General features: G+C 46.1%; 1 protein-coding gene across 3 annotated transcripts in view; it reads right to left on the bottom strand.

Moving 5' to 3' along the window:
- thumpd3 (THUMP domain containing 3) overlaps positions 1–7,149 on the bottom strand; it is a 66,234-nt gene extending 59,085 nt beyond the window's left edge. For 2 of the 3 annotated variants that reach the window (XM_041192572.1, XM_041192574.1), the window contains exons 1-3: positions 7,050–7,144; positions 6,085–6,361; positions 4,519–4,596 (exon numbers count right to left, since the gene is read on the bottom strand). In XM_041192572.1, coding sequence (XP_041048506.1) covers positions 4,519–4,596; positions 6,085–6,351 — 345 coding nt within the window. In that variant the 5' untranslated portion in view covers positions 6,352–6,361; positions 7,050–7,144. Of the gene's footprint in view, positions 1–4,518; positions 4,597–6,084; positions 6,362–7,049 lie in introns of all 3 variants that reach the window. The other variant, XM_041192573.1, reaches the window with a different exon arrangement.
- Positions 7,150–26,134: the final 18,985 nt, after the last annotated feature.

The raw sequence follows: 26,134 nt of genomic DNA, 5'->3' as shown, positions 1-26,134 counted from the left end.
TTCTTCAAAATAGCTTAAGTATAAGATCGATACTGGTATAAGAAATAAATTAATTACAATAAAGTGTAAAGAGTGGAGGTTCTTCAAGTGTAAAGAGCGGGGATACTAGAGTAATTAATTAATAAATTAAATAAAATACAACAGTGATGTCAGGATGGGTGATGTGTTGCTGCTGCAGCATGTGGGCATTGCTGGACACCAAAGTGATCCAGAGCGAAAGCATTGGTAGTAAGTGTTTGCAGCTCAAGGAACTTTGGATCTGAGTTGAGGAGCTGGAGTCCGAGCTGCAGACATTGTGCCACATCAGGGAGGGGGAAAGTTACCTGGACATTTTGCTCCAGGAGGCGGTCACACCCCTCAGATTAGGTAATTCCAATTTGGTCTGTGATCAGGGACAGGAGGGTGTGATTGCAGGTGAAGCAGGTATGGGGACGCAGGGGGTAGTGTTCGAGGAGCCTCGGCCCCTGAAATTGTCCAACAGTTTTGAGGTTCTTGCAAGCTGTGTGGACAAGAGTGGGGACTGCAGGGAGGATGAGCAAACTGACCACAGCACTCTGGTACAGGAAGACATTCAAGTGTGGGGAGGAAATAGGAGCGTAGTACTGGTAGGGGAACGTATAATTAGGGAGATAGGTACTGTTCTCTGCAGCCATGAGTGTGAATCCCAAAGGCTATGTTGTCTGCTCAGTGTCAGGGTTAAGGACATCTCCTCAGGGCTGGAGATGAAGTTGGAGTGGGAGGGGAGGGATCCAGTTGTCATCGTCCACGTTGGTACCAATGACATTGAAAGGACTGGACAGGAGGTTCTGCTGAAATAATTTGAACAGTTAGGAGCTAAATTAGAAAGCAGACTCCAAGGTAATAATCTCAGGATTACTACCTGAGCCACGGGCAAACTGGCATAGGGGAAATAAAGTCAAAGCATTAAATGGGTGGCTCAAAGATTGGTGTGGGAGGAATTGGTTTCAATTCATGGGGCACTAGCACCAGCACTGGGGTAGAAAGGAGCTGTTCCGGTGGGACGAGCTTCACTTGAACTGTGCCGGGCCCAGTTTCCTGGCGAGTTGAATAACTAGGGCTGTAGAGAGGGCTTAAAACTAAATAGAGTGTGGTGGAAGTTTCTGAAGACGGGATATGTAGGCTTACAAAGCAAAAGGATATGGCAGCATTGCAGGGCAGCTATTTAGGTAACGATAGGCAGAGTGTGACAGGAAGGGATAGTGTACAAATATTTTTAAAAAAGCAACAAATAGGGTCAAAGGGGGAAAAAAATGGTCAAAAGGCAACATTAATGGCTTTTTACTTAAATACATGTAGTATTCGGAACAAAATAAATGAACTAATGGCACAAATAAAGGTTAAGGAGTATGATATAGCCATTACAGAGACGTGGTTACAAGGAGATCAAAGCTGGGGTCTAAATATTCAGGGGTATGTGACTTTGAGAGGACAGGTAGGAAGGATGGTGGGGTAGCATTGTTAATACTTGGTGGAATAAGTAAGATAGCAAGAAATGATCTTGGATCAAAAGATGTAGAATCCATATGGGTGGAGGGAAGGACTAACAAGGGGAAGACGACACTGGTGAGAATAGTCTATAGGCCCCCTAACAGTAGCTATACTGTAGGATAGAATCAATCAGGAGATAATAAGGGCATGTAAAAAAGGCAGTACATTAATCATGGGTGACTTTAATCTTCATGTAGATTGGGAAAATCAAATTTGCAGAGGTGGCTACGAATTCATAGTGTATTCCAGACAGTTTCCTAGAACAATGTTGTGGATCAAACCAGGAATCAGGCTATTTTGGATTTGGTAATATGTAATGAGGCAGGTTTAACAAATGATCTGAGTAAAAGATCCCCTAGGAAACAGATACCCTAACATGGTAAAATTTAGCATTCCGTTTGAGAGTGAGAAAGTTGGGTCGGAAACAACTGTGCTAAACTTAAATAAGGGTAATTACAAAGGATTGAGGGCAGAGTTGGCTGGAGTGGACTTGGAAAGGAGTTGAGCAGAGAAGATGGTTGATGAACAATGGCAGAGGTTTAAGAAAATAGTTCATGACTCTCAAAAAAGATTTATCCCAGTGAGAAGAAGGATTCTAGGAAGGGGAGAAACCAACCATGGTTAACCAGGAAAGTTCAGGATAGTATCAAATTGAAAGAAAAAACATACAATGTGGCAAAGATTAGTGGTAAGCCAGACAGTTGGGAAAGATTTTTTAAAAAACAAACAATAGATGACCAAACAAGAGGGCAAAAATAAACCAGGAAATATCAGAGGAGTTAAAGAAATACTATGCATCAGTCTTCACTGTAGAAGACACTAATAGCATTCCAAAAACTAAATAATCAAGGGGCAAAAGGGAGAGGAAATAAATACAATAATTATCACTAGAGAAAAAGTACTAGGGAAACTAATGGGGTTAGTGGCCCTGGGCCTGATGGGTTGCATCCTAGGATATTAAGGAAGTAGCGACAGAGATAGTGGATGCACTGGTAATAATCTTCCAAGAGTCCTTAGATTCTGGAGAAGTCCCAGAGGATTGAAGAATGGCCAATGTAGCACCCTTATTCAAAAAGGGAGGGACTAAAAAAACAAGTAACCATAGGCCAGTTAGGTTAACACCTGTCTTTGGGAAAACGTTAGTCTATTATAAAGGATGTAATAGCAAAGCATTTAGAAATACATAATACAATTAAATGGAGTCAGCATGGCTTCATGAAGGGGAAATCATGCTTGAAAAATTTATTCGAATTCTTTGAGAAGGTAACAAAATACAGGATAGATAAAAGGGAACCAGTAGATGTGGTATATTTTGATTTCCAAAAGACATTCAATAAGGTAATGCACATAAGGCTACTTAATTAGAGCCAATAGTGTTGGGGGGAGGGTAGTATATTAGCATGGATAGAGGGTTGGCTAACTAATACATGAGTCAAGGACTTAAATGAAAATAAATTCTTAAGTGCCAAACATCACTGCATAATCCTAACACTAGAGTGTGTGTCTTTTCTTACTAAATTCATGTTGAACCAGGCCCTAACCTAACTTTCCTGTGCAGTACTCACTTCTGACTAGACACTAGGGCTCCTTTCTGCTGAGCACCACTAATGGCAATAGACAGAAAGTTGGGATAAGGGTGGCATTTTCAGGATGGCAACCTGTAACTATTGGAGTGCCACAGGGATCAGTGCAGGGGCCACAATTATTATAATGAAGTGGATGAGGGAAGTGAATATACTATTGCCAAGGTTGTGGATGACACAAATAGGTGGGAAGGCAAGTGGTGAGGATGACACAAATAGTCTACAGAGGGATATAGCCTGGTTAAGTGAGTGGGGAAAAAACTTGGCAGGTGGAATATAATGTGGGAAAATGTGAGGTTATACATTTTGGCAGGAAGAATAGAGAAGCTGAATATGATTTAAATGGAGAAAGACTGCAGAAAGCTGCAGCACAGAGGGATCTGAGGGTCCTCGTGCATGAATCACAAAAAACTAGCACACAAGTTCAGCAGGTAATAGGGAAGGCAAATGGAATTTCAAAGGGAACGCAGGATAAAAATAGGGAAGTCTTGCTAAAACTATACAAGGCACTAGTTGGGCCACACCTAGAATACTGTGAACAGTTTTGGTCCCCTTATCTAAGGAAAGATATATTGGCATTGGAGGCAGTCCAGAGAAGGTTCACTAGGTTGATCCCGGGTATGGAGGGACTTTGAGGAGAGTTTGAGCAGGTTGGTCCTGTACTCATTGGGATTTAAAAGAATGAAAGATGACTTTATTGAAACGTATAAGATTCTTAAGGGGTTGATGCTGAGAGGTTGTTTCCCCTTGTGGGAGAACCTATGACCAGAGGGCATAATCTCAGTAAACAGTTGCCCATTTAAGAAAGACATGAGGAGGAATTTCTTCTCTGAGGGTAATGAATCTGTGGAATTCTTTATCACAGAGGGCTGTAAAGGCTGGGTTGTTAAGTAAATTCAAGGCTGAGATAGACAGATTTTTGGATCAGTAAGGGAATAAAGGGTTATTGGGAAAAGCCAGGAAACTGGAGTTGAGGGTTATCAGATCAGCAGTGACTGGTGGAGCAGACTTGATAAGCTGAATGGCCTACTTCTGCTCTTACATCTGCAGATGGGGTGGCGCGGGGGCTTCACCAGCTGCTGATGGGGTGGTGCGGGGGGGGGCTTAATCTAGTGGCAGGGATCTGTTACTGCAAGAGGCAGGCAGGAATGCTTATTCTTGTGGGAGTTGCTAGCCTGCAGCATATTATGGCCTAGATCACTGCCATTAGTGGTGCTCAGCAGAAAGGAGCCTTAGTGTCTAGTCAGAAGTGAGTACTGCACAGGAAAGTTAGGTCAGGGCCTGGTTCATCATGAATTTAGCAAGAAAAGACACACACGCGAGTGTTAGGATTATGCAGTGATATTTGGCGCTTAAGAATTTATTTTCATTTAAGTCCTTTACCCATGTTCACTTTATTTAATTTATTCTTTTAATACATACTTACCTTGGTTTCACCAAAGTGGTAATGAGGAAACTCCTGGATAACGACAAATAAATTATCAACAGATCTCAAAAGATGAATCTGAAATAGAGAAAAATATGTATATGAAATTTCCACGAAGTTGCACTGATCAGTTGAGAATATAATTTTAGTGATCTCTGGCTCCTTAGTTAATACCTCAAACAAAGTTGCATTTGCAAGCACATTTTTTTTTACATTCAGATGAGATTCCACACTGGCTGTGAGGAATGAAGCACTTTTTGAAGTGCAATCACTGTTGCAATGCAGGAAACACAGCAGGCAATGTGTGCACAACAATCTCTCAAAGATTCCACAAACAATAGTGGGATAAATGAGATGCTGAAGAAGGGATAAATATTGCCTAGTGACTGGGAGACCTTTCCTCCACCACCCCATCTCCATCTCCACCCCCACCTCCCCGCTCTTCAAATAACACCATGCAGCCTTTCATGTCCACCTGAAAAGGGCAGTTTAACATCTCATCCAAAAGATGGCATCTCTGACAGTGTAGCGTTCTCTCAGTACTGCACTGATAGGTCAGTCTAGATTACATATTGAAGTTCTTGGGAGTGGGCCTCAAATCCACAAAGTGTTGACTCAGTGGTGAAAGTGTTACCAACTGAGCAGACCACAAAAGCCCATGGTTTGATCCCCAATCTGTGCTGAGCTATTGAGGCTGTGGGGATGGGTGGTACAACTCTCCTCTACTGGATTAATACACATTCACATGAGACAAGGTGGGGCTGCCACCACTTGTATATGTATGTGTCATGAAGCTATTAATGTATGTAACATTAATGGAAAATATTTTTCTTTTAAAATAGAGGTTTAGTCTGTGGGTGATTCTTAATTCAATTAAAGCCAACTAGTCTGGGTGCTTTGAGTACTAGCTTTGAGATGTAAGAGGGATAGAGTGGATTTGCATTTTTTTGAATATAGCATTCAAGAAGTGGGGTGAGTTCTGGCACCTAGTGAGCAGAGACCAAGCAATATGTTCATATTGCTAATAAAAGTTGGTACTATGAAAGGCGTTTTATTGTTAGAAGTGGCTGGTGATACAATGAGAATTTATTCAATGAGCTGTGCTGGGTATAACAAGACAACTGTTTTGTGTAGAGCAGAGGCAATGTGAGATCAAAAGCAGCTGTCAGCCTCCACAGGAACCAAAGTGAATAGAACCTCATTTTGAATTTGTAAGGTGAAAATGCTTTGCCTGGTTTCTGATTAAATCCATGGGTTGCTGTTGCCTAAATGGAGATTAGTTTGGGAATTTGTTAAAGTTATAATTGTAGTAATTTATAGCCATGTGTATATATTTAACTTGTGTAAATTAATAAAATGTTTCATTTAGCTTAATATAAAACCTCTCAAACTGGTGGTGTGATTCCTGAATTTCGAGTTGCATCTCAAACATAACACTTAAAATTATAGATTATGACAGTTGTTTAAAGTTTCCCTCTGGGATTTTTAAAAAAATAACTCAGCTTTACCAACTGCTCAGTCACAACTGAAAGAAAGGAAAAATGTACGCAGACAATACAAACCAACCTGAAAAAGATTATCTGTCGCAACCTCAAAATAGATCTTTCCTCGATCCTTGCTGATCCTGGATTCAGATCCAATTTTTTCCAGGACTTCGTCAGCAGCAGTGTTCTCAAAGCCAGTCGGAACGGTTGCTCCAATGGTGACCCAACCCTCCTGTGGGCAGTCACGCTGCTTAGTTCCCACATCTCCATTTTCAAGACAACCTTCCTTCACTTCAGTCACTATTGCTGCTGCAGTTGGTCCATCTGCATCTCCGTTAAGTACAGACATCTCTTCAAGACTTAAAAGAAAAGGACTTTCATTTATACAGCGGTTTTCACAATCTCAGGTCATGCCCAAAGCATTTTACAGCCAGTTAATTAACCTTTGGATGTATAGTCTGTCATCGTAATATGGAAAACACAGCAATCAATCTTCACACAAAGATCCCACAAACATCAATGGCCAGATAATCTGTCATAGTATTGTTGGTTCAGGGAGAACACTACAGCTCTTCTTCGAAATGGTGTTATGGGACCTTTAGCATCTGCCTGAGAGAGCAGTTTAATATCTCAGCTGAAAAACAGCACCTCCAACAGTACTGCACTGAAGTATCTGCCGGAGATTATGTGCTCAAGTCTCTGGAGTGGTGCTCAAACCAACAACCTTCTGAGAGAGCGGACAGTGATCCGCCCACACATGAAACCACAGGTGACACCTTGGCTCTGAAGATAGTTACCATCAAATCAGACTAACCTTGAATGACATAGAACTCAAATCCAGAGAGTCGCATGCAGCAAAAGACATTGTACTGAAGTATGGTGCCAGACTGATTCAGTTACAACTTCATTGATACCTGTGAACCTGTCACTCCCACCCCTCAGGGATCTGCTTGTTGAGGACATTCACAAGCTTTTCAAACAAACACATTCAATCAGGAAACAAGGGAAACCTTCCAAAGTACAATGAATAAGAAATCAGGTCACCACCTCACCCCCGGGTCTGATCACCTCCACCCTTCTCCACACTCCCGCCTCCTCCTGCTCCGGTTGTTAGGGCCCCGCTCACTTTTACCGGAAATCTCGTCACGACAACCGGCACATGCGCATAGAGAACGGCCAGCCGCGTCTGCGCAACGAATCGCCCGGTGTATGTGTGAGAAGGGGGAGGGGCACACTTGGTAGCCCAGGGGCGGTATTCTCATTCCCCCAGAAAGGGGGGTGGAGTATACTCATTCACCCCCTACCCCCCTAGGGAGGAGGAGTACACCCATTCCCCCCAGGGATGGTGGGGGGGTACATTCATTTCCCCCCAGAGAGGGCGGGGGAGTGGGGGTACATTCGTTCCCCACTGGGAGTGGGAGGCTATACTCAGTGCCCAGGAGGAGGGAGAGATACGCTCAGTGCTCCGGGGTGGGAAGAGAGGGATACACTCAGTGCCCTTGGGGAGGAGGGGGAGAGAGGGAGACACCCAGTGTCTCAATGAGACACTCAATGCCCCATGGGAGGAGGGGGTGTTTGGCAGTGGTGGGATCCTGTCTGGTACAGGGGTGGAGATTCTCACCAGCTTGGGGAAGAGACACTCTCTGCCCAGGGGAGGTACAGTCACTGCCCAGTCTGGTTACCTTACTATTTGAGGGGTACACACATTGCCCAAATGGGTATACTTAATGCCCAAGGGTGTACACCCAACTGCCCGGTTAACTGAATTATCTGGAGTTGGTACTGAGCCATATGCAACCAAAGTACCTGCACTTACATGATACCTTTTCATTCCATCCTCAAGAGTGTCCCAAGGTACCTCAAAGCCAATGAAGTATTGTTGAAATGTAAGCATTATGTAGGTGTAGGTAAAAGAGTAGCCAGCTTGTGCACAGCACAATCCGAAAAATAGCAGGAAGAGGATTGGCCAGTCAATCTGTGTCCATCCTTCTTGCTTTTGGGATAAATGTCAGTGAGGACATTAGGAACCTTCCCTTGCTCTTCTTTGAAGAGCCCAGTGGGATCTTTCACAACCAGATAACAGGATAGACAGGGCCTCAGTTTTACACCTCATTCCAAAGATGTCAACTCCAGCAATGTGGCACTCCCCTAGTACTGCACTGGAGCATCAGCCTGGATTCCCTGCTCAAATCTCTGGATTGGGGCCTGACCTAGAGGAAAGAGTGCTACAAAATGTGATAAAGCTGACACTGAACATAGATCAGGAATGTCTCAGGAAGAGGAAAATGATCAGCATCCCTCTTTGCTGTTTAGACAATAGGTACATGTTTATCAGGTAAGGACTGGATCTGCTGTGATGCCTGTGTAGTTGAACAACACTTACTATCTTACTTTACACGCAAAAGATGAGTGGATAGTTGGCTGAGGTACGATCAAAATCTTCAGAACTGAAGAAAGAAAAGTTTGGGAGGTGGTTGGGTTGGGGGGATGTCGAGTTACAGTGAAAGTAAAGAATGATGGCAGACTCCAGCTTTCACTGCCTCATACATAGCAACAATTTGAGAAACAGAAATCTGGCTGGCAGATGGCTTTCATTTCAATCTCCTTTAAGTAAGATTAATGGTCCTGTAAACATTGTTGTTCATTCCTGGAAGACTACAACAAAGTCTTTAATGGTGTAAGACTGCATAAAGAGGCCAATAGTGTCAGTTTAGGTCAGCGAGGGGAAAAAACCTGCCAGAACCTGTCTTTAAGATCAACCTAGAGAGCTGCTCCAGAGAATACCTCAGATTATCATGATCAATACTGAGACCGCAGTCAGAGCCTGGCTGTCTGTAAAGATTCCATTTGTATTCTCCCCTGGGTGCTTGTTATCCACAGCCTGATGCTGTTTCTTTCTCCCTGGTTTCTTAACAAACAGCATATCAGTTCTGAGTGATTTTAAATCTGCTCAGCCCTCACTCTAAAATGCCTAGAGGAAAGCAGCGGTTGCAGGGAATTGCATAATGTTTACAGCACAGAAACAGGCAGTAAAGCCAACAGGGCCATGCTGGCTGGCATTTAAGCTCCACATGAACCTCCTCACACACTACCTCACCTCTCCCTATCAGCATGTACTTTTATTTCTCACTTGCTCATGTATTTATCTAGCCTCCCCTTAAATCCTATTCACATCAACTGCTTCATGTACAAATAAGTTAATCTCACCACTGAGTAAAGACATTACTCCTGAATTCCTTATTGGATTTATTAGTTACTTTCTTACACTTATGCACCAAGTTTTGGACTGCCCTCAAGTGGAAACATCTCTATGTCTACATCAAACTTCTTCATAATTTAAAGACCTCTATTAGGCTACCCCTCAGCCTCTTCTTTTCTAGTGAGAAGAGCCACAGCCTGTTCAGTCTTTGCTGATAGTTGCGCTTTCTCAGTTCTTCATATTGTAGGGTTAGGGGTCTCAATCACTTTAACTTCCAAGAGTTAAACTTCCACGTGAAGTTTGTTACGTCTGACCACTATAGTCAGGGTAGGGCCTGACTTACACAGCTTTGAGCACAGTAGCCTGTCAACTCTGTTCCACTCCAGCTCAGATGGGTCCTCCTCCACCTGCTAGTGCCAGGATCCAAAATGTAATGAGTTTGAGCCTTTCTGAATTCAGTTTGTGAATTCACTGTGAGCTGCATTCAAAGAAGTCACTAGATTGTTAATGTGGAGGAAGGGAATGTCAAATTGGTGCTCTCCAGCACTCCTGGGGTTGGGTTTGGACATAGAGGCAGCTTTACTTTACAAATGGTACTTAAACTGAGGCACCATCTTGCTGCTCGAGTGGACATAAAAGATCCCATGGCACTATTTCGAAGAAGAGCAGGGGAGATATTCCCAGTGTCCTGGCCAATGTTTATCCCTCAATCAACTTCACTAAAAAAAAGATTATCTGATCATTATCATATTGCTGTTTGTGGGAGCTTGCTGGGAGCAAATTGGCTGCTGTGTTTCCCACACTTCAACAGTCATTACACTTCAAAAAGTAATACATTGGCTGTAAAGTGCTTTGGGACAGCCAGTGATCTTGAAAGGCGCTTTATAAATGCAAGTCTTTTATTTGAGTGCGCGATGCTGACACTGGGTGCTACAAATTGAAAAATGCTTCAGTAAAGCAAAAGATAGATTCAGCTGGGGAAGACCTGGTGTCTCCTCTAGACCTCCTCTTCAACCAAGCCTAATGTCTCCCTCTTTCACATCCCAACCCCACCTCCTTCTGTATCCACCCTGGGAAAAAAATAACTATCCTAATGTCTTATTCTTTGACTGAGTGTCAGTTTTTATCCGATTATGCTCGTATTGGAGTATTTTCCTACATTGAAAGTATTATACAAATGTTTGTTGATGTTTAGTGTATGAGCTGGAGGTCAGAGACATCTGGGAATTCCTATCCTCATTAACAGCTCAAGAGAAAGTGCTCCAAAATATTTGAGTGATATTTACATAATGATGTATTGCTGCTATCTACCCCATATAACTCACTGGGGGCATTCAAGTCATGGGCAGATGCACCCTCGAAAATTGTAAACATCGTAGAGACATCACTACAAAGTTGGCAATTTCTGTCAAGTAGCAATGCCAAATCAAAGCTGGAAATAGGAAGGCGACCTTGAAAAACAGCCAATCGTCCACGCTTGCATCCAGAGAATGAGATTAATCACAAACACCGAAAAGGGATGAAGCGGAAACAGTAGTTTGAATTGTTTCAGAAATCTATTCATCTTTCATGGACCACAAAAGCTTTTCTGACCAAATTGCTGCACCCATGTGACCAAGATTAGAATTTCTTGAATTGGAACACCTGCACAATCTATTGGAGTATTTAAATATTGAAGGCACTATTGATCACTGCATCATGGGAGCTTCCTGAATAATAGGCATTGATTTGAAACTTAATGTTTCTACGATGCTACTCACATAGTATCAATCACAGACAACTATCACTTCCTTGTATCACACTCCACACACATTCCTCTTTCACATCCCAACCCCACCTCCTTCTGTATCCACCCTGGGAAAAACGAACTATCCTGCTATTCACTTGCAACTGCATTTTTAAATTCCCAGCTGTCTAGCCTTAAGTTCTCCTGTTTGTCACGTCATTTCTGTGGCTACTGATTTGCTCAACCACACCCTCACTTCCACTTATGATGCCCTAGTCCCCAATAAAACCATTACCCTCTTTCAGCCTAGCACTTTCCCTGGTAAGGCCCTCATCTCTGCTCCCGTAAGTCCGAGGGATGTAGGCTTGAAAGGATATGGTGGATTCCGGGATCATCCTAGAATGCAAACTACCCCTGGGTTCTTTTCTCTCTTGCAGACCCATCTTCTTAAACCCCTCTCCCCAGTCCCATCGATCCTCACCTTTGATTTCTTTGTCACTAACATTGAGACAATCTGATTAATTGCTTCTGCTGCTTCCCTCCCATCCCCTAGCCCACCGAGCCAGACTTCCTCTAATGTCCCCCTCTGCCCTAGCCCTGACCTCACATCTTTCTCTAGTTTCTCTCCTATCTCCCCTGATGCCATCTCTGAGTTCATCTTGTTGATGAGATGTTTTTCTCACTAAACTGCTGACCACCTAACTTGGCTTCCTGGTCCCCATGTTAGCCAATATTGTTAATGGTTCTCTCTCTTCAGCTACTGTACCTCTCTCCTCTAAATCTGCCTCTCCTCAATAAACCAACACTTGACCCAGCATCCTTGAAAACTACTTCCCCATCTCCAACCACCCTTTTGCTCTTTAAAGTACTTGAACATGTTATCACCTCCCAAATCCACGACCCATCTTTCCCAGAACTCCATGTTTGAATCCCTCCAATCAGGTTTCTGCCCTGCTGCCTCACCAAAACAGCTCTGTCAAATGGCATCCTATGTGAGTGTGACAAAGACAAACTATCCCTCCTCCTCCTTCTGCAGCCTTTGACATGTTGATCACACCATCCTGCTGCAACGCCTCTCCTCTTTTGTCCAGCTTGGTGGAACTGCACTCACCTGGTTCCATTCTTATCAATCTAATCTCAGCCAGTGTATCATTTGCAATAGCTTCTCTTCCCACTCCAGCACCGTTACCTTTGATGTCCCCCCAAGGATCTGTCCTTGGCCCCCTTCTATTCCTTATCTACATGCTACCCCTCCGATACATCATCTGAAATCCCAGCACTGGCTTTCGTATGTACGCTGATGGCACCCAGCTCTATCTCATCACCACCCCTCTAAACTCCTCCACTGTCACTAAATAGTCAGCCTGCTTGTCCGACATCCAGTACTGGATGAGCAGAAATTTCCTCTACCTAAGTATTGGGAAGACCAAATCCATTGTCTTCAGTCCCTGTCACAAACTCCATCCGGGGGTTAACAACTCCATCCCTCATCCCAGCAACTCTCTGAGGCTCTTGTGCATTCCCAATTACAATTGCTGCACCATTGGTGGCCATGCCTTCAGGTGCCTAGGCCCTAAACTCTGGAATTCACTCCCTATACCTCTCTATGTCACTTTCCTCCTTTAAGACACTCCCTAAAAGCTATCTCTTTGACGAAAGCTGTGGTCATCTGGCCTGATATTGCATTATGTAGCTCAGTGTCTAATTTTGCTTCAATACACTCCTGTGAAGTGCTTTGGGACATGTTATTACGTTAAATGTGCTACATAAATACAAGTTATTATTGATGATCAGAAGTCACCTGCATCTTAAAATTGGTGAAGTATATAGGGAGTGATGTTGCACGTAGTGAAGGCTTTGGTTCTGGATTTAAGGATTCGTCTCACATTTGCTCCCAGTCATGGATGCTACAGTTACCATTCTCCATGACCTGCATCATGACAGGGAGACTGAGCAGACGTGACACAGAGGGTTGATGCTCACAGAGGGAGAAGGAGAAAAGGGCTCTCAATGGGAGGCCTTACATATCCAATGTCTTCAGGGATCAATTTTCTTACCTCAATCAGAGGGTGGTTACTGGGTGACCTATTCATTGATCACCTGGCTCATGACTCCTGGGCCCAACCCTAGCTCACATGGGCAGCATGCATATGAGAACCATGCTGCCATATAAGATACCTCTGAGCAAATAATTGGAGTGTTTAAGCAATGCTTTCGCTGTCTGGACCACTGTAGGGGAGCCCTACAGTACTCATCAGAGCGTGTGTCGCGATCATCTGTGGTCTGCTGCATCCTGAAAAGCCTCACCATCAGGAAGACACTGTCCTTGCCTCCAGGTAAATTGCAAGCAGCTGAGGAGGAGGAGGAAGGGAAGAGGCAACTAACACATCCCCCTTCCGACTGGAATAAAAACAGAAAATGCTGGAAAAACTCAGCAGGTCTGGCAGCATCTGTGGAGAGAGAAACTCTCCTGAGTTAATGTTTTGAATCTGTATGTTTCTTCTTCAGAGTGATAGAGAAGTAGAAATGTGATGGATTTTATACTGTTTAAGAAAGGGTGGGGCGGGTGGAGCAAAATAGAAGGTCAAGGATAGGTGGAAGCTTGGAGAGATTGACAAAGATGTCATGGACTCAGTTCAAAGGGAGTGTTAATAGTAGTCTTAAAGACTAAAGGAGGTGCAAATAGTGGCATAAAGGTAAGATGGCAGAATGTGTTAATAGCAGAACAAGGGTCAGTGTTCTGTGAAAGCAAATCAAAAATAAATAACAGATGGTTGTGTGTGTTGGGGAGTGCTGTTGGGGAAAAAGGGTAGAAAAATAAATTTTAAAAAATATTTAAAAAATAGAAGAACAAGTAAATAAAAATTTTAAAAATGGATAAAAATGGAGGAGAGAGTTAATAGTCTGAAGTTGTTGAGTTCAATGTTAAATCTGAAAGGCTGTAAAGTGTCAAATTGGAAGATGAGGTGCTGTTCCTCAGTTTGCGTTAGGCTTCACTGGAACATTGCAGCAGGCCAAGGACGGACATGTGGGCATGAGAGCAGGGTGGAGTGTTGAAATGGCAAGCCACAGGAAAACCTAGGTCATGCTTGTGGACTGAGACTTCTGGCTGGCCTGTCCGTGATACCAGTGAAAATGACCCCAATTCCCATTCACCAGCAATACCACACTTTATCTTCCCTTTATTTTTTACTGATCATCACAGCATCCTCTTGGCCACCGCAAAGCAACCATTCCAATCACAGTTTACCAGACAAACCACCCAATCTATGTATAGATGTATATATATATAAAAGCAAAATATCTGTCTTTGTTGGCAAACTCCTTTGAGGTCCTTGGACCAATCTCCGCCAAAGTTGACGGGATGACACCTTTGGCCAAGGGAGATTTCGTAGAGGAGTTGACATCTAACCACCCCTACTGGGGCTTTGGCCTCCTAGCAGGGCATCCCATGGCCCTGCCTACACAGCCTTGCTGACACTGTAACTCAGACATGCTTCAACCAACCTTAACCATACATTCCAAGAAAGAATGCGACAAATTTACATCATAACTCCCGACTTCCTTTCATGTTTCATTTGCCTTTTCTCATATCTTATTTGTTTCATGTAAGTTATGTTTCTGAGACACTACACATTACTTGGTAAGGCAAAGCGACTGCTGTGCAGTCAGAGCCAAGGAAGATAAAGAAGCTGGAGCAAAAAGTTGACAGAAAGCAATTAGAGAAAAGGAAGATGACAAGGCTCGAGCAAGGAGGCAAGAAGTTGACAGAGTGACAGAATGCAAGAAGGATCAGGGCTGCAAGTAGGAGACCAAGGCTCTTTAAGGAAGCTATAAAATATGATCCTCATCAGAATTGTGAGCCAGAGCCAGAACATGATATTGGCAGGAGATCAGAGGGATGTGAATATTGTAGTGCAACAAAGTGGAAAAAAAGAGCCACCTTCAACATGTTACACAAATGGTAAGGTACGATTGCCAATCTTAAGTGAGCCAGCTGACCCACTGGATGTTCTTGTTGGAACAACGATGAAATCAAAACACTTCTTGAAAAACATCATAAACTATAGCAACTGAGTAAGATCTGCAACAAACCTTTTTATTTTGGCTCAAGAAGGAAGAACTTTGAATGTGGTCAATCATTACTTTCATAAAATTCTTTCAAGGGATATGATATTGCTGGCAAGGCCAGCATTTGTTGCCCATCCCTAATTACCCTTGAACTGAGTGGCTTGCTAGGCCATATCAGAGGGCAGTTAAGAGTCAACCAGATTGCTGTGAGTCTGGAGTCACATATAGGCCAGACCAGGTAAGGAAGGCAGACTTCCTTCCCTAAAGGGCATTAGTGAACCAGATGGGTTCTTATGACAATTGATGGTCACCCCATCACCCCATTATGGTCACCATTTCAGACACTAGCTTTCAATTCCAGATTTTATTAATGTATTGAATTTAAATTCCAGTTTTGAACCCATGACTCCAGAGCATTAATTTGGATCACTGAATTACTAGTCTAGTGACATTACCACTATGCACCATCTCCCACAAAATATTTAACATTTCAACAAACACTGAAAATGCAGACAGTGACACTGTAACTGTAAAGAGTGATACCACAGATTATGCCCTTAAAAAAGCATTGAGGCAAGGTGTAGATGTAAATTTTATTCCAGAGAATTTAGAGAGTGACAGAGGATGTAGAGAATGATTAGTAGAAATCATATAGTCAAAGTTGGAAATTAATGAAACTGGAGTCAAGCAAAATAAATAAAAGCAAAGGAAAGTAACTTCATTGTTAAAAGAATTTTTATTTTATTTTGAGTATACCTATAATAATGTTGGGTAAATTTAGCTATTTGTGTTTCATATTTGTGGGATTAAAATTGTTAGTTAAAATCCTTGTGTAAAAGAAAGTAATTAAGTGATTTGTTGAATGAATTCTTGCTTCAAATAAATTACTTCATAAGATACATTTTTTAGATCTGATTTCCAGCTTTAATACCTATTTCATTCAATCCATATGCAGTAGGGTGAATATCTCAGCTTATTATTTCACAAAAGACATTTTCTTTAAGTTATTTTTAAAATTTTATTATTAACTTTCACCCCTTTATTTCCCAGATGTAGGACAGGTAGCCCGCTTGTATTCCAAATAAAAGTCAACTAGTCACCCTTGTGCATTCCCTTAGTGCCTGTCTTCTATCCAGCTTTACCTATCCTAGTGCTCCCAAACAGTGCTGTTCCAGTGGCTTCATCATGGCTGGAAGAAGGCTGTTGACTTTCAATAGAGGGGACTGCAGATGACCTTGTAGGACATCGCCTCTGGGTCTTGAGGGCCTGGCTGCAGACTGCACCACCTCAGCAGGGGTGGCAGCAGTCTGGGCTGGCTGGCAACAACAATGGCACTGGTAAAGTGGCAGTGGTCGGAGGATGAATGCTGTCAACCTGAGGGTGAACAGGTTTGTGCTCCATGGATATGTTGCCACTTCCCCAGGTCAACAGCTCATCGATCCTAGTAATCAATTGGAGAACACCCTGGAACCCACAGCCATGATGGCTGCAACTGAGCCTGCATGGCAACAAGCTGAGCTTCCATGACATAGTCTGTGCTTCCACTGCAGCACTTAGATATTGGGTGGTTTCTGCTTGTACTGCAATGGTAGTTGAGACATTGATCACCAAATGTTGCATCATGGTTGGTTCCTCAGGTGTTCTCCTGGATTTGGCCACCACTTCCAAGTGGAAAGGGTGGGCTCCAGGTTCTGTGCAAAGCCTTGTGCCAGGTTGGTGCCTGGCCTCCTCCAAGCTCCCTGACAGTGGCAGCTGGCTGCCTGGCCAGCCTGCCAACACACCAAATATTTCATTGTGGATGACCATCAGCCTTTTTCTGTACACAACCTTATCAAAGTCCTTGTCTGAGTTCAAAGCAGCAGAAACGTGTGTGACCTTGTGCTCTGGAGAGCTGACACCTCTGTGACTCTTTTCCACTGCCCAACTGCAATCCATTTGTGTCTGGTGACTCAGCACCAGTGTTCCCTTTAAGCCTGCACAGCAATCTGGAAGTTCCTGCATGGAACCAAGCACTTTTAAGTTACCACATGTGTGCAAAAAATGTAAAGGTTCCTACACGTTTAAATGAATGCGCCACACACAACAAAGTGAATTAAGAGGGGACATGGCTCAGCATGGGAAGTTAACCTCTATACTACCCTCTGAAGTTTGTGCAATGCCAATGTCCACCACTAAATGGCCAGGCACCTGAAAGGAGAAAGGCATAAGGGTAGGGTTGCGGTTAGGGAAGAGGAGGAAAGCAAGCTGTGCATGCTTATACCGAGTAAGCAGCATCTATTGACACACAGTGTGGTCATGAAAAGAGTGCACATTAAATAGAGTGTAAAATTCAGGAATTTGGTGAGATTGGAATTTGGTGCAGAAGGAATAAGAGATGTTGCTTTTTTTGCCTCCAGTATTTTTTTTTAATTCATTCATGAGATGTGAGCTTCGCTGGCTGGGCCAGCATTCATTGCCCATCCCTAGTTGCCCTTGAGAAGGTGGTGGTGAGCTGCCTTCTTGAACCGCTGCAGTCCATATGGTGTAGGTACACCCATGGTGCTGTTAGGAAGCAAGTTCCAGGATTTTGACCCAGTGACAGTGAAGGAACAGCGATATATTTCCAAGTCAGGATGGTGAGTAACTTGGAGGGGAACTTCCAGGTCGTGGTGTTCCCATCTACTTGCTATCCTTGTCCTTCTAGATGGTAGTGCTCGTGGGTTTGGGAGGTGCTGTCTAAGGAGCCTTGGTGAATTACTGCAGTGCATCTTGTAAATGGTACACACAGCTGCCACGGTGCATCAGTGTGGAGGGAGTGAATGTTTGTGGATGTGGTGCCAATCAAGCAGGCTGCTTTGTCCTGGATGGTGTCAAGTTTCTTGAGTGTTGTGGGAGCTGCACTCATCCAGGCAAGTGGGGAGTATTCCATCACACTCCTGACTTGTGCCTTGTGGATGATGGATAGGCTTTGGGGAGTCAGGAGGTGGGTTACTTGTCGCAGGATTCCTTGCCTCTGATCTGCTCTTGTAGCCACATATGGCTGGTCCAGTTCAGTTTCTGGTCAATGGTAACCCCCAGGATGTTGATAGTGGGGGATTCAGTGATGGCAATGCCATTGAACATCAAGGGGCGATGGTTGGATTCTCTCTTGTTGGAGATGGTCATTTGCCTAACACTTGGCACGAATGTTACTTGCCACTTGTCAGCCCAAACCTGGATATTGTCTCTAATGGTTTGTGTAAGCTGAGTCAGTAAATCTTGAAACATTTTGTCCAGAGTTCAGTGTTTAGTGCAAGTTGGTGTTGTAGAAAAAGAAAAAAAAACTTACAAGCTAAAAAGATATAAATTACCCAGGCTAAGATACAGCAGAGCAGGTTTCACATAATTGTTACAACCCAAAAGGAGGCCATTTGGCCCATCATATCTGCACCAACTCAATGAATGAGTAATTTACTTAGCGTCTTTCTCCCATCTTCTCCCAGCTGCTCCGACAAAATGCGGAATTCAGCCAATCTTTGATTGAGTAGCAGTTCCTTTGAATGTATTTGCCACTCCAACAGGTCATAATGTGCGCACTGGGTCACAGCAGCATTTCATCAGCCACAATTCCTGTACTTTCAGCCCCGGTTTCCATGGAATCTCAAATTCGGGAAGAAGGTGTCCTGACCGCCAGGCTGTGTTTCTGGACCGCAGTATGTGGGAGATGGTGGACAATGAGACTGTCTCAAGTGAACACATCTGCAATAGATGTCTCTGTCTCAACTCTCTCCAGCTCAGAGTCATTGAGTTAGAGAGGTGGACACACGTTGACACATAATGGAGAGGGAGCAGTACCTGGACAATTTGCTGCAGATTTCAGTCACACCTTGTGAAGAGGTACAGATTCAGAAAAGGGCTGGCGTGACTGATAGTATGAAGAATAAGGGGCAACCCAGGTGAGGTAGAGAATGACGAATTTCAGAAACTGATTCTATCCAACAACATACCTGCTATTGGTGAGGATAAGGATAAAGATCGTAGGAAGTACAGCCAGAATGTGGACCATGGCACCTTGGAGCTGGAGGCTATCCAAAGGGAAGGGGACAGGAAGAGAAGCATAATGTAGGGTATTCAATAATCAGGGGGACAGGTAGTGTCCCTTGTAAGCAGGATTGAGAGTCAAACATGGCATATTGCCTCCCTGATGCCAGGGTGAAGATCATCTCAAACTGGCTTGATAAGTTATTGGAGTGAGGCCGAGGATTCAGTTGTTGTGTTTCATCTTGGTACCAAAAACATAGGGATGAGGAGGCAAAAATTCCTGTTTAAAGAGTACCAGGGACTAGGAGTTCAAAGGTTCATAGGAGTTCAAATCGCTGGATAATTTCTCAACCCACATGCAAATTGGCATCAGGATAAACAGTTTAGGGAGGTGAACATGAGGCAGAAAGAGGGGTTCCATTTCATGGGGACACTGGCACAAATACTGGGACAGGAAAGAACTGCATCATTGGGACTGGCTCCGTCTGAACCAGGCTAAAATCTGAGTCTTAGTGGAAAGGATAACTAGGGCAGTCACACTAACTTTAAATGAATACATTTTTATTTCTTTATTCTTTCATAGGATATTGGTATCACTGGCAAGGTCAGCATTGGTTGCCCGTCCCTAGTTGTCCTTGAACCAAGTGGCTTGCTGGGCCATTTCAGAGGGCAATTAAGAGTCAACCACATTGCTGTGAATCTGGAGTCACATGTAGGGCAGAGCGGGTAAGGATGGCAGATTTCCTTCCCTAAAGGGACATTAGTGAACCAGATGGGGGTTTATGACAATCAATGATAGTTTCGTGGTCACCATTGATGAGATTAGCTTTCAATTCCAGATTTTATGGATTGAATTTTAAATTCCACCAGCTGCCATGTGGGATTTAATCCCAAATCCCCAGAGCATTAACCTGGACCTCTGGATTAGTAACCTATGGGCCAGGAAACCCTGTGTACTTCAGTCTGAGCTGGGAACCCAGTGTGTACTTTAGTCTGAGCAATGAACCCTCTGTACCTCAGTCTTGGACAGGAACCCTGTGTACATCAGCCTGGGCCAGGAAACCCTGTGTACCGCAGTCTGAGCATGGAACCCTGTGTACCTCAGTCTGAGCCAGGAAACCCTGTGTACTTCAGCTTGAGCCAGGGAACCCTGTGTACCTCAGTCTGGGCCCGGAATCCCTGTGTACTTCAGTCTGAGCCAGGAACCCTGTGTATCTCAGTCTGGGCCAGGAACCCTGTTTCCCTCAGTCTGGGCCAGGAAGCCATGTGTACCACCGTCTGAGTCATGAACCCTGTGTACCTCAGTCTTGGCCAGGAACCCTGTGTACCTCAGCCTGGGCCAGGAACGCTGTATAACTCAGCGTGAGCCTGGAACCCTGTGTACCTCAGCCTGAGCCAATAACTCTGTGTACCTCAGTCTTGTCCAAGAAGCCCAAGTACCACAGCCTCAGCCGGAAATCCCTGTTTACCACAGCCTGAGCCAGTTACCCTGTGTGCCTCAATCTGGCCCAGAAAAGCCTGTGTACCTCACCCTGGGTCAGGAACTCTGCTTACCAAAGTCTGCGTCAGCAAACCATTTGTACCTCAATCTGGGCTAGTCAAACTTTGTACCTTAGCTTGAGCCAGGAAACTCTATGTACCTAAGTCTGGGTCAGGATGCACTGTGTACCACAGCCCGTGCCGGGAACCCTTTGTACTTCAGTCTGAGCCATGAAGCCTGTGTATCTCAGTCTGGTCCACGAATCCCGTGTATCTCAGTCTGGGCCTGGAACCCTGTGTATCTCAGTCTGAGCCTGGAACCATGCGTACCTCAGTCTGGACCTGAAAACACTGTGTACCTCAGCCTGGCCCAGGAACGCTGGGTACCTCAGTCTGGATCTGAAAAGCCATTGTGCCTCAGTCCGGGACTGCAACCATGTATACCCCAGCCTGAGCCATGACCCCTGTGTACCTCATTCTCGTCCATGAAACCCGTGTATCTCAGTCTTGGATTGGAACCCTGTGTAACTCAGTCTGGGCCTGGAACCCTGTGTATTTCCGTCTGAGCCAGGAACCCTGTGTACCTTAGTCTGAGCCAGGAACCCTGTGTACCTCATTCTCGTCCATGAACCCTGTGTACCTCAGTCTGGGCCTGGAACCCTGTGTATATCAGCCTGGGCCTGGAATCCTGTGTGCTTTAGTCTGAGCCATGAACCCTCTGTACCTCAGTCTGGTCCAGGAACCCCGTGTCCTTCAGTCTTTGCCTGGATCCCTATGTAACTCAGTCTGGTCTAGGAACCCCTTGTATCTCAGTCTGGGCCTGGATCCGTGTGTACCTCGGTGTGAGCCAGGAACCCTGTGTACCTCATTCTCGTCCATGAACCCCGTGTATCTCATTCTGGGCCTGGAACCCTGTGTATCTCAGCCTGGGCCATGAACCCTCTGTACCTCAGTCTGGTCCAAGAACACCGTGTAGCACAGTCTGGGCCAGGAACCCTGTCTTCCACCGTCTGAGCCAGGAACCCTGTGTACATCAGCCTGGGCCAGGAAACTCTGTGTACCTTAGTCTGAGCCAGGAGAACCTGTGTACCTCAGCTTGAGCCAGGAACCCTGTGTACCTCAGTCTGAGCCAGGAACCCTGGTGTACCTCATTCTCGTCCATGATCCCCATGTACCTCAGTCTGGTCCAGGAAGCCCGTGTACCTCTGTCTTTGCCTGGATCCTTGTGTAACTCAGTCTGGTCTAGGAAGCCCTTGTATCTGAGCCTGGACCTGGATCCGTGTGTACCTCAGTCTGAGCCAGGAGAACCCGTGTACCTCCTTCTCATCCATGAACCCCGTGTACCTCAGTCTGGACCTGGAACCCTGTTTATCTCAGCCTGGGCCTGGAACCCTGTGTATCTCAGTCTGGGCCAGCAACTGTGTTTAGCTCAGTCTGAACCAGGGACCCTGTGTACTATTGTCTGAGACATGAACCCTGTGTACCTCAGTCTGGGCAGGAAGCCATTTGTGCCTCAGCCTGGGCCAGGAATCCTGTGTATCTCAGACTGGGCGTGGAACACTGTGTGCTTTAGTCTGTGCCATGAACCCTCTGTACCTCAGTCTGGGCCAGGCACCCCATGTCCTTCAGTCTTTGCCTGGATCCCTTTGTAACTCAGTCTGGTCTAGGAACCCCTTGTATCTCAGTCTGGTCCTGGAACCCTGTGTATCTCAGCCTGGCCTGGAATCCTGTGTGCTTTAGTCTGAGCCATGAACCCTCTGTACCTCAGTCTGGTCCAGGAACCCCGTGTCCTTCAGTCTTTGCCTGGATCCCTGTGTAACTCAGTCTGGTCTAGGAACCCCTTGTATCTCAGTCTGGGCCTGGATCCGTGTGTACCTCGGTGTGAGCCAGGAACCCTGTGTACCTCATTCTCGTCCATGAACCCTGTGTATCTCAGCCTGGGCCATGAACCCTCTGTACCTCAGTCTGGTCCAAGAACACCGTGTAGCTCAGTCTGGGCCAGGAACCCTGTCTTCCACCGTCTGAGCCAGGAACCCTTTGTACATCAGCCTGGGTCAGGAAACTCTGTGTACCTTAGTCTGAGCCAGGAGAACCTGTGTACCTCAGCTTGAGCCAGGAACCATGTGTACCTCAGTCTGAGCCAGGAACCCTGGTGTACCTCATTCCCGTCCATGAACCCCGTTCTGGGCTTGGAACCTTGTGTGCTTTAATCTGAGCCATGAACCCTCTGTACCTCAGTCTGGTCCAGGAACCCCGTGTACCTCAGTCTTTGCCTGTATCCCTGTGTAACTCAGTCTGGTCTAGGTAGCCCTTGTATCTGAGCCTGGACCTGGATCCGTGTGTACCTCAGTCTGAGCCAGGAATCCTGTGTACCTCCTTCTCATCCATGAACCCCGTGTACCTCAGTCTGGACCTGGAACCCTGTTTATCTCAGCCTGGGCCTGGAACCCTGTGTATCTCAGTCTGGGCCAGCAACCGTGTTTAGCTCAGTCTGAACCATGGACCTTGTGTACTTTTGTCTGAGACATTAACCCTGTGTATCTCAGTCTGGGCAGGAAGCCAATTGTACGACAGCCTGGGCCAGGAATCCTGTGTACCTCCGTCTGAGCCAGGAACCCTGTGTAGCTCATTCTCTCCATGAACCCCGGGTATCTCATTCTGGGCCTGGAACCCTGTGTATCTCAGCCTGGACCAGGAATCCTGTGTATCTCAGACTGGGCCTGGAACCCTGTGTGCTTTAGTCTCAGCCATGACCCCTCTGTACCTCAGTCTGGTCCAGGAACCCCATGTCCCTCAGTCTTTGCCTGGATCCCTGTGTAACTCAGTCCGGTCTAAGAAGCCCTTGTATGTGAGCCTGGACCGGGATCCGTGTGTACCTCAGTCTGAGCCAGGAACTCTGTGTACCTCATTCTCGTCCATGAACCCCGTGTACCTCAGTCTGGCCCTGGAATCCTGTTTATCTCAGCCTGGGCCTGGAATCCTGTGTATCTCAGTCTGGGTCAGCAATCGTGTTTACCTCAGTCTGAACCAAGGATCCTGTGTACTTTTGTCTGAGACATGAACCCTGTGCACCTCCGTCTGGGCAGGAAGCCATTTGTTCCTCAGCCTTGGCCAGGAATCCTGTGTATCTCAGTCTGGGCCTGGAACCCTGAGTACCTCTGTCTGAGCCAGGAACCCTGTGTACCTCATTCTCGTCCATGAGCCCCGTGTATCGCAGTCTGGACCTGGAACCCCATGTCCTTCAGTCTTTGCCTGGATCCCTGTGTAATTCAGTCTGGTCTAGGAATCCCTTGTACCTAAGTCTGGGCCTGGATCCGTGTGTGTCTCAGCCTAGGCCTGGAACCCTGTGTACTTTAGTCTGAGCCATGAACCTCTGTACCACAGTCTAGTCCAGGAACACTGTGTCCCTCAGTCTTTGCCTGGATCCCTGTGTAACTCAGTCTGGTCTAGGAATCCCTTGTACCTAAGTCTGGGCCTGGATCCATGTGTACCCCCGTCTGAGCCAGGCAACCTGTGTACCTTATTCTCGTCCATGAACCCCGTGTATCTCAGTCTGGGCCTGGATCCCTATGTATCTCAGCCTGGGCCTGGACCCCTGTGTACTTTAGTCTGAGCCATGAACCCACTGTACCTGAGTCTGGTCCAGGAACACCGTGTAGCTCAGTCTTGGCCAGGAACCCTGTGTTCCACCGTCTGAGCCAGGAACCCTGTGTACATCAGCCTGGGTCAGGAAACTCTGTGTACCTTATTCTGAGCCAGGAGAACCTGTGTACCTCAGCTTGAGCCAGGAATCCTGTGTACCTCAGTCTGAGCCAGGAACCCTGGTGTACCTCATTCTCGTCCATGAACCCCGTGTACCTCGGTCTGGGCCTGGAACCCTGTTTGCTTTAGTCTGAGACATGAACCCTCTGTACCTCAGTCTGGTCCAGGAAGCCCAGTCTTTGCCTGGATCACTTTGTAACTCAGTCTGGCCTAGGAACCCCTAGTATCTCTGTCTGGGCCTGGAACCCTGTGTACCTCCGTCTGAGCCAGGAACCCTGTGTACCTCATACTCGTCCATGAACCTCGGGTATCTCAGTCTGGACCTGGAACCCTGTGTATCTCAGCCTGGGCCAGGAATCCTGTGTATCTCAGACTGGGCCTGTAACCTTGTGTGCTTTAGTCTGAGCCATGAAACCTTTGTACCTCAGTCTTGTCCAGGAACCCCATGTCCCTCAGTCTTTGCCTGGATCCCTGTGTAACTCAGTCTGATCTAGGAATCACCTGTATCTCAGTCTGGGCCTGGATCCGTGTGTACCTCCGTCTGAGCCAGGAACTCTGTGTACCTCATTCTCGTCCATGAACCCCGTGAATCTCAGCCTGGGCCTGGAGCCCTGTGTACTTTAGTCTGAGCCATTAACCCTCAGTACGTCAGTCTGGTCTAGGAACCCTGTGTATCTCAGTCTGGGCCTTGAGCCCTGTGTACCTCCGTCTGAGTCAGGAACCCTGTGTACCTCATCCTCGTCCATGATCCCCGGGTATCTCAGTCTGGGCTTGGAACCCTGTGTATCTCAGCCTGGGCCTGGAACCCTGTGTAATTTAGTTTGTGCCGTGAACCCTCTGTACCTCAGTCTGGTGCAGGAACACTGTGTAGCTCAGTCTGGGCCAGGAACTCTGCGTTGCACCGTCTGAGCCAGGAACCCTGTGTACATCAGCCTGGGCCAGGAAACTCTGTGTACCTTAGTCTGAGCCAGGAGAACCTGTGTACCTCAGCTTGAGCCAGGAACCCTGTGTACCTCAGTCTGACCTAGGACCCCTGATGTACGTCATACTCGTCCATGAACCCCGTGTACCTCAGTCTTTGCCTGGATCCCTGTGTAACTCAGTCTCGTCTAGGATACCCTTGTATCTGATCCTGGACCTGGATCCGTGTGTACCTCAGTCTGAGTCAGGAACCCTGTGTGCCTCATTCTCGTCCATGAACCCCGGGTATCTCAGTCGGGGTTTGGAACCCTGTGTATCTCAGACTGTGCCTGGAACCCTGTGTGCTTTAGTCTGAGCCATGAAACCTCTGTACCTCGGTCTGGTCCAGGACGCGTGTGTCCTTCAGTCTTTGCCTGGATCCCTGTGTAACTCAGTCTGGTCTAGGAACCCCCTGTATCTCAGCCTGGGCCTGGAAACCTGTGTTTCTCAGTCTAGGCCAGCAACCGTGTTTACCTCAGTCTGAACCAGGGACCCTGTGTACTTTAGTCTGAGGCATGAACCCTGTGTACCTCAGCCTGGGCCAGGAATCCTGTGTATCTCAGACTGGGCCTGGAACCCTGTGTGCTTTAGTCTGAGCCATGAACCCTCTGTACCTCAGTTTGGTCCAGGCGCCCCGTGTCCTTCAGTCTTTGCCTGGATCCCTGTGTAAATCAGTCTGATCTAGGAACCCCTTGTATCTCAGTCTGGTCCTGGATACGTGTGTACCCCCGTCTGAGCCAGGGACCCTGGTGTACCTCATTCTCGTCCATGACCGCCGTGTATCTCATTCTGGGCCTGGAACCCTGTGTATCTTAGCCTGGGCCTGGAATCCTGTGTACTTTAGTCTGAGCCATGAACCCTCTGTACCTCAGTCTGGTCCAGGAACACCGTGGAGCTCAGTCTGGGCCAGGAACCCTGTGTACATCAGAGTGGGCC

Source organism: Carcharodon carcharias, chromosome 7, assembly GCF_017639515.1.
Source record: "Carcharodon carcharias isolate sCarCar2 chromosome 7, sCarCar2.pri, whole genome shotgun sequence".
Lineage (NCBI taxonomy): Eukaryota > Metazoa > Chordata > Chondrichthyes > Lamniformes > Lamnidae > Carcharodon > Carcharodon carcharias.
This window is presented reverse-complemented; position numbering and strand designations above follow the sequence as displayed.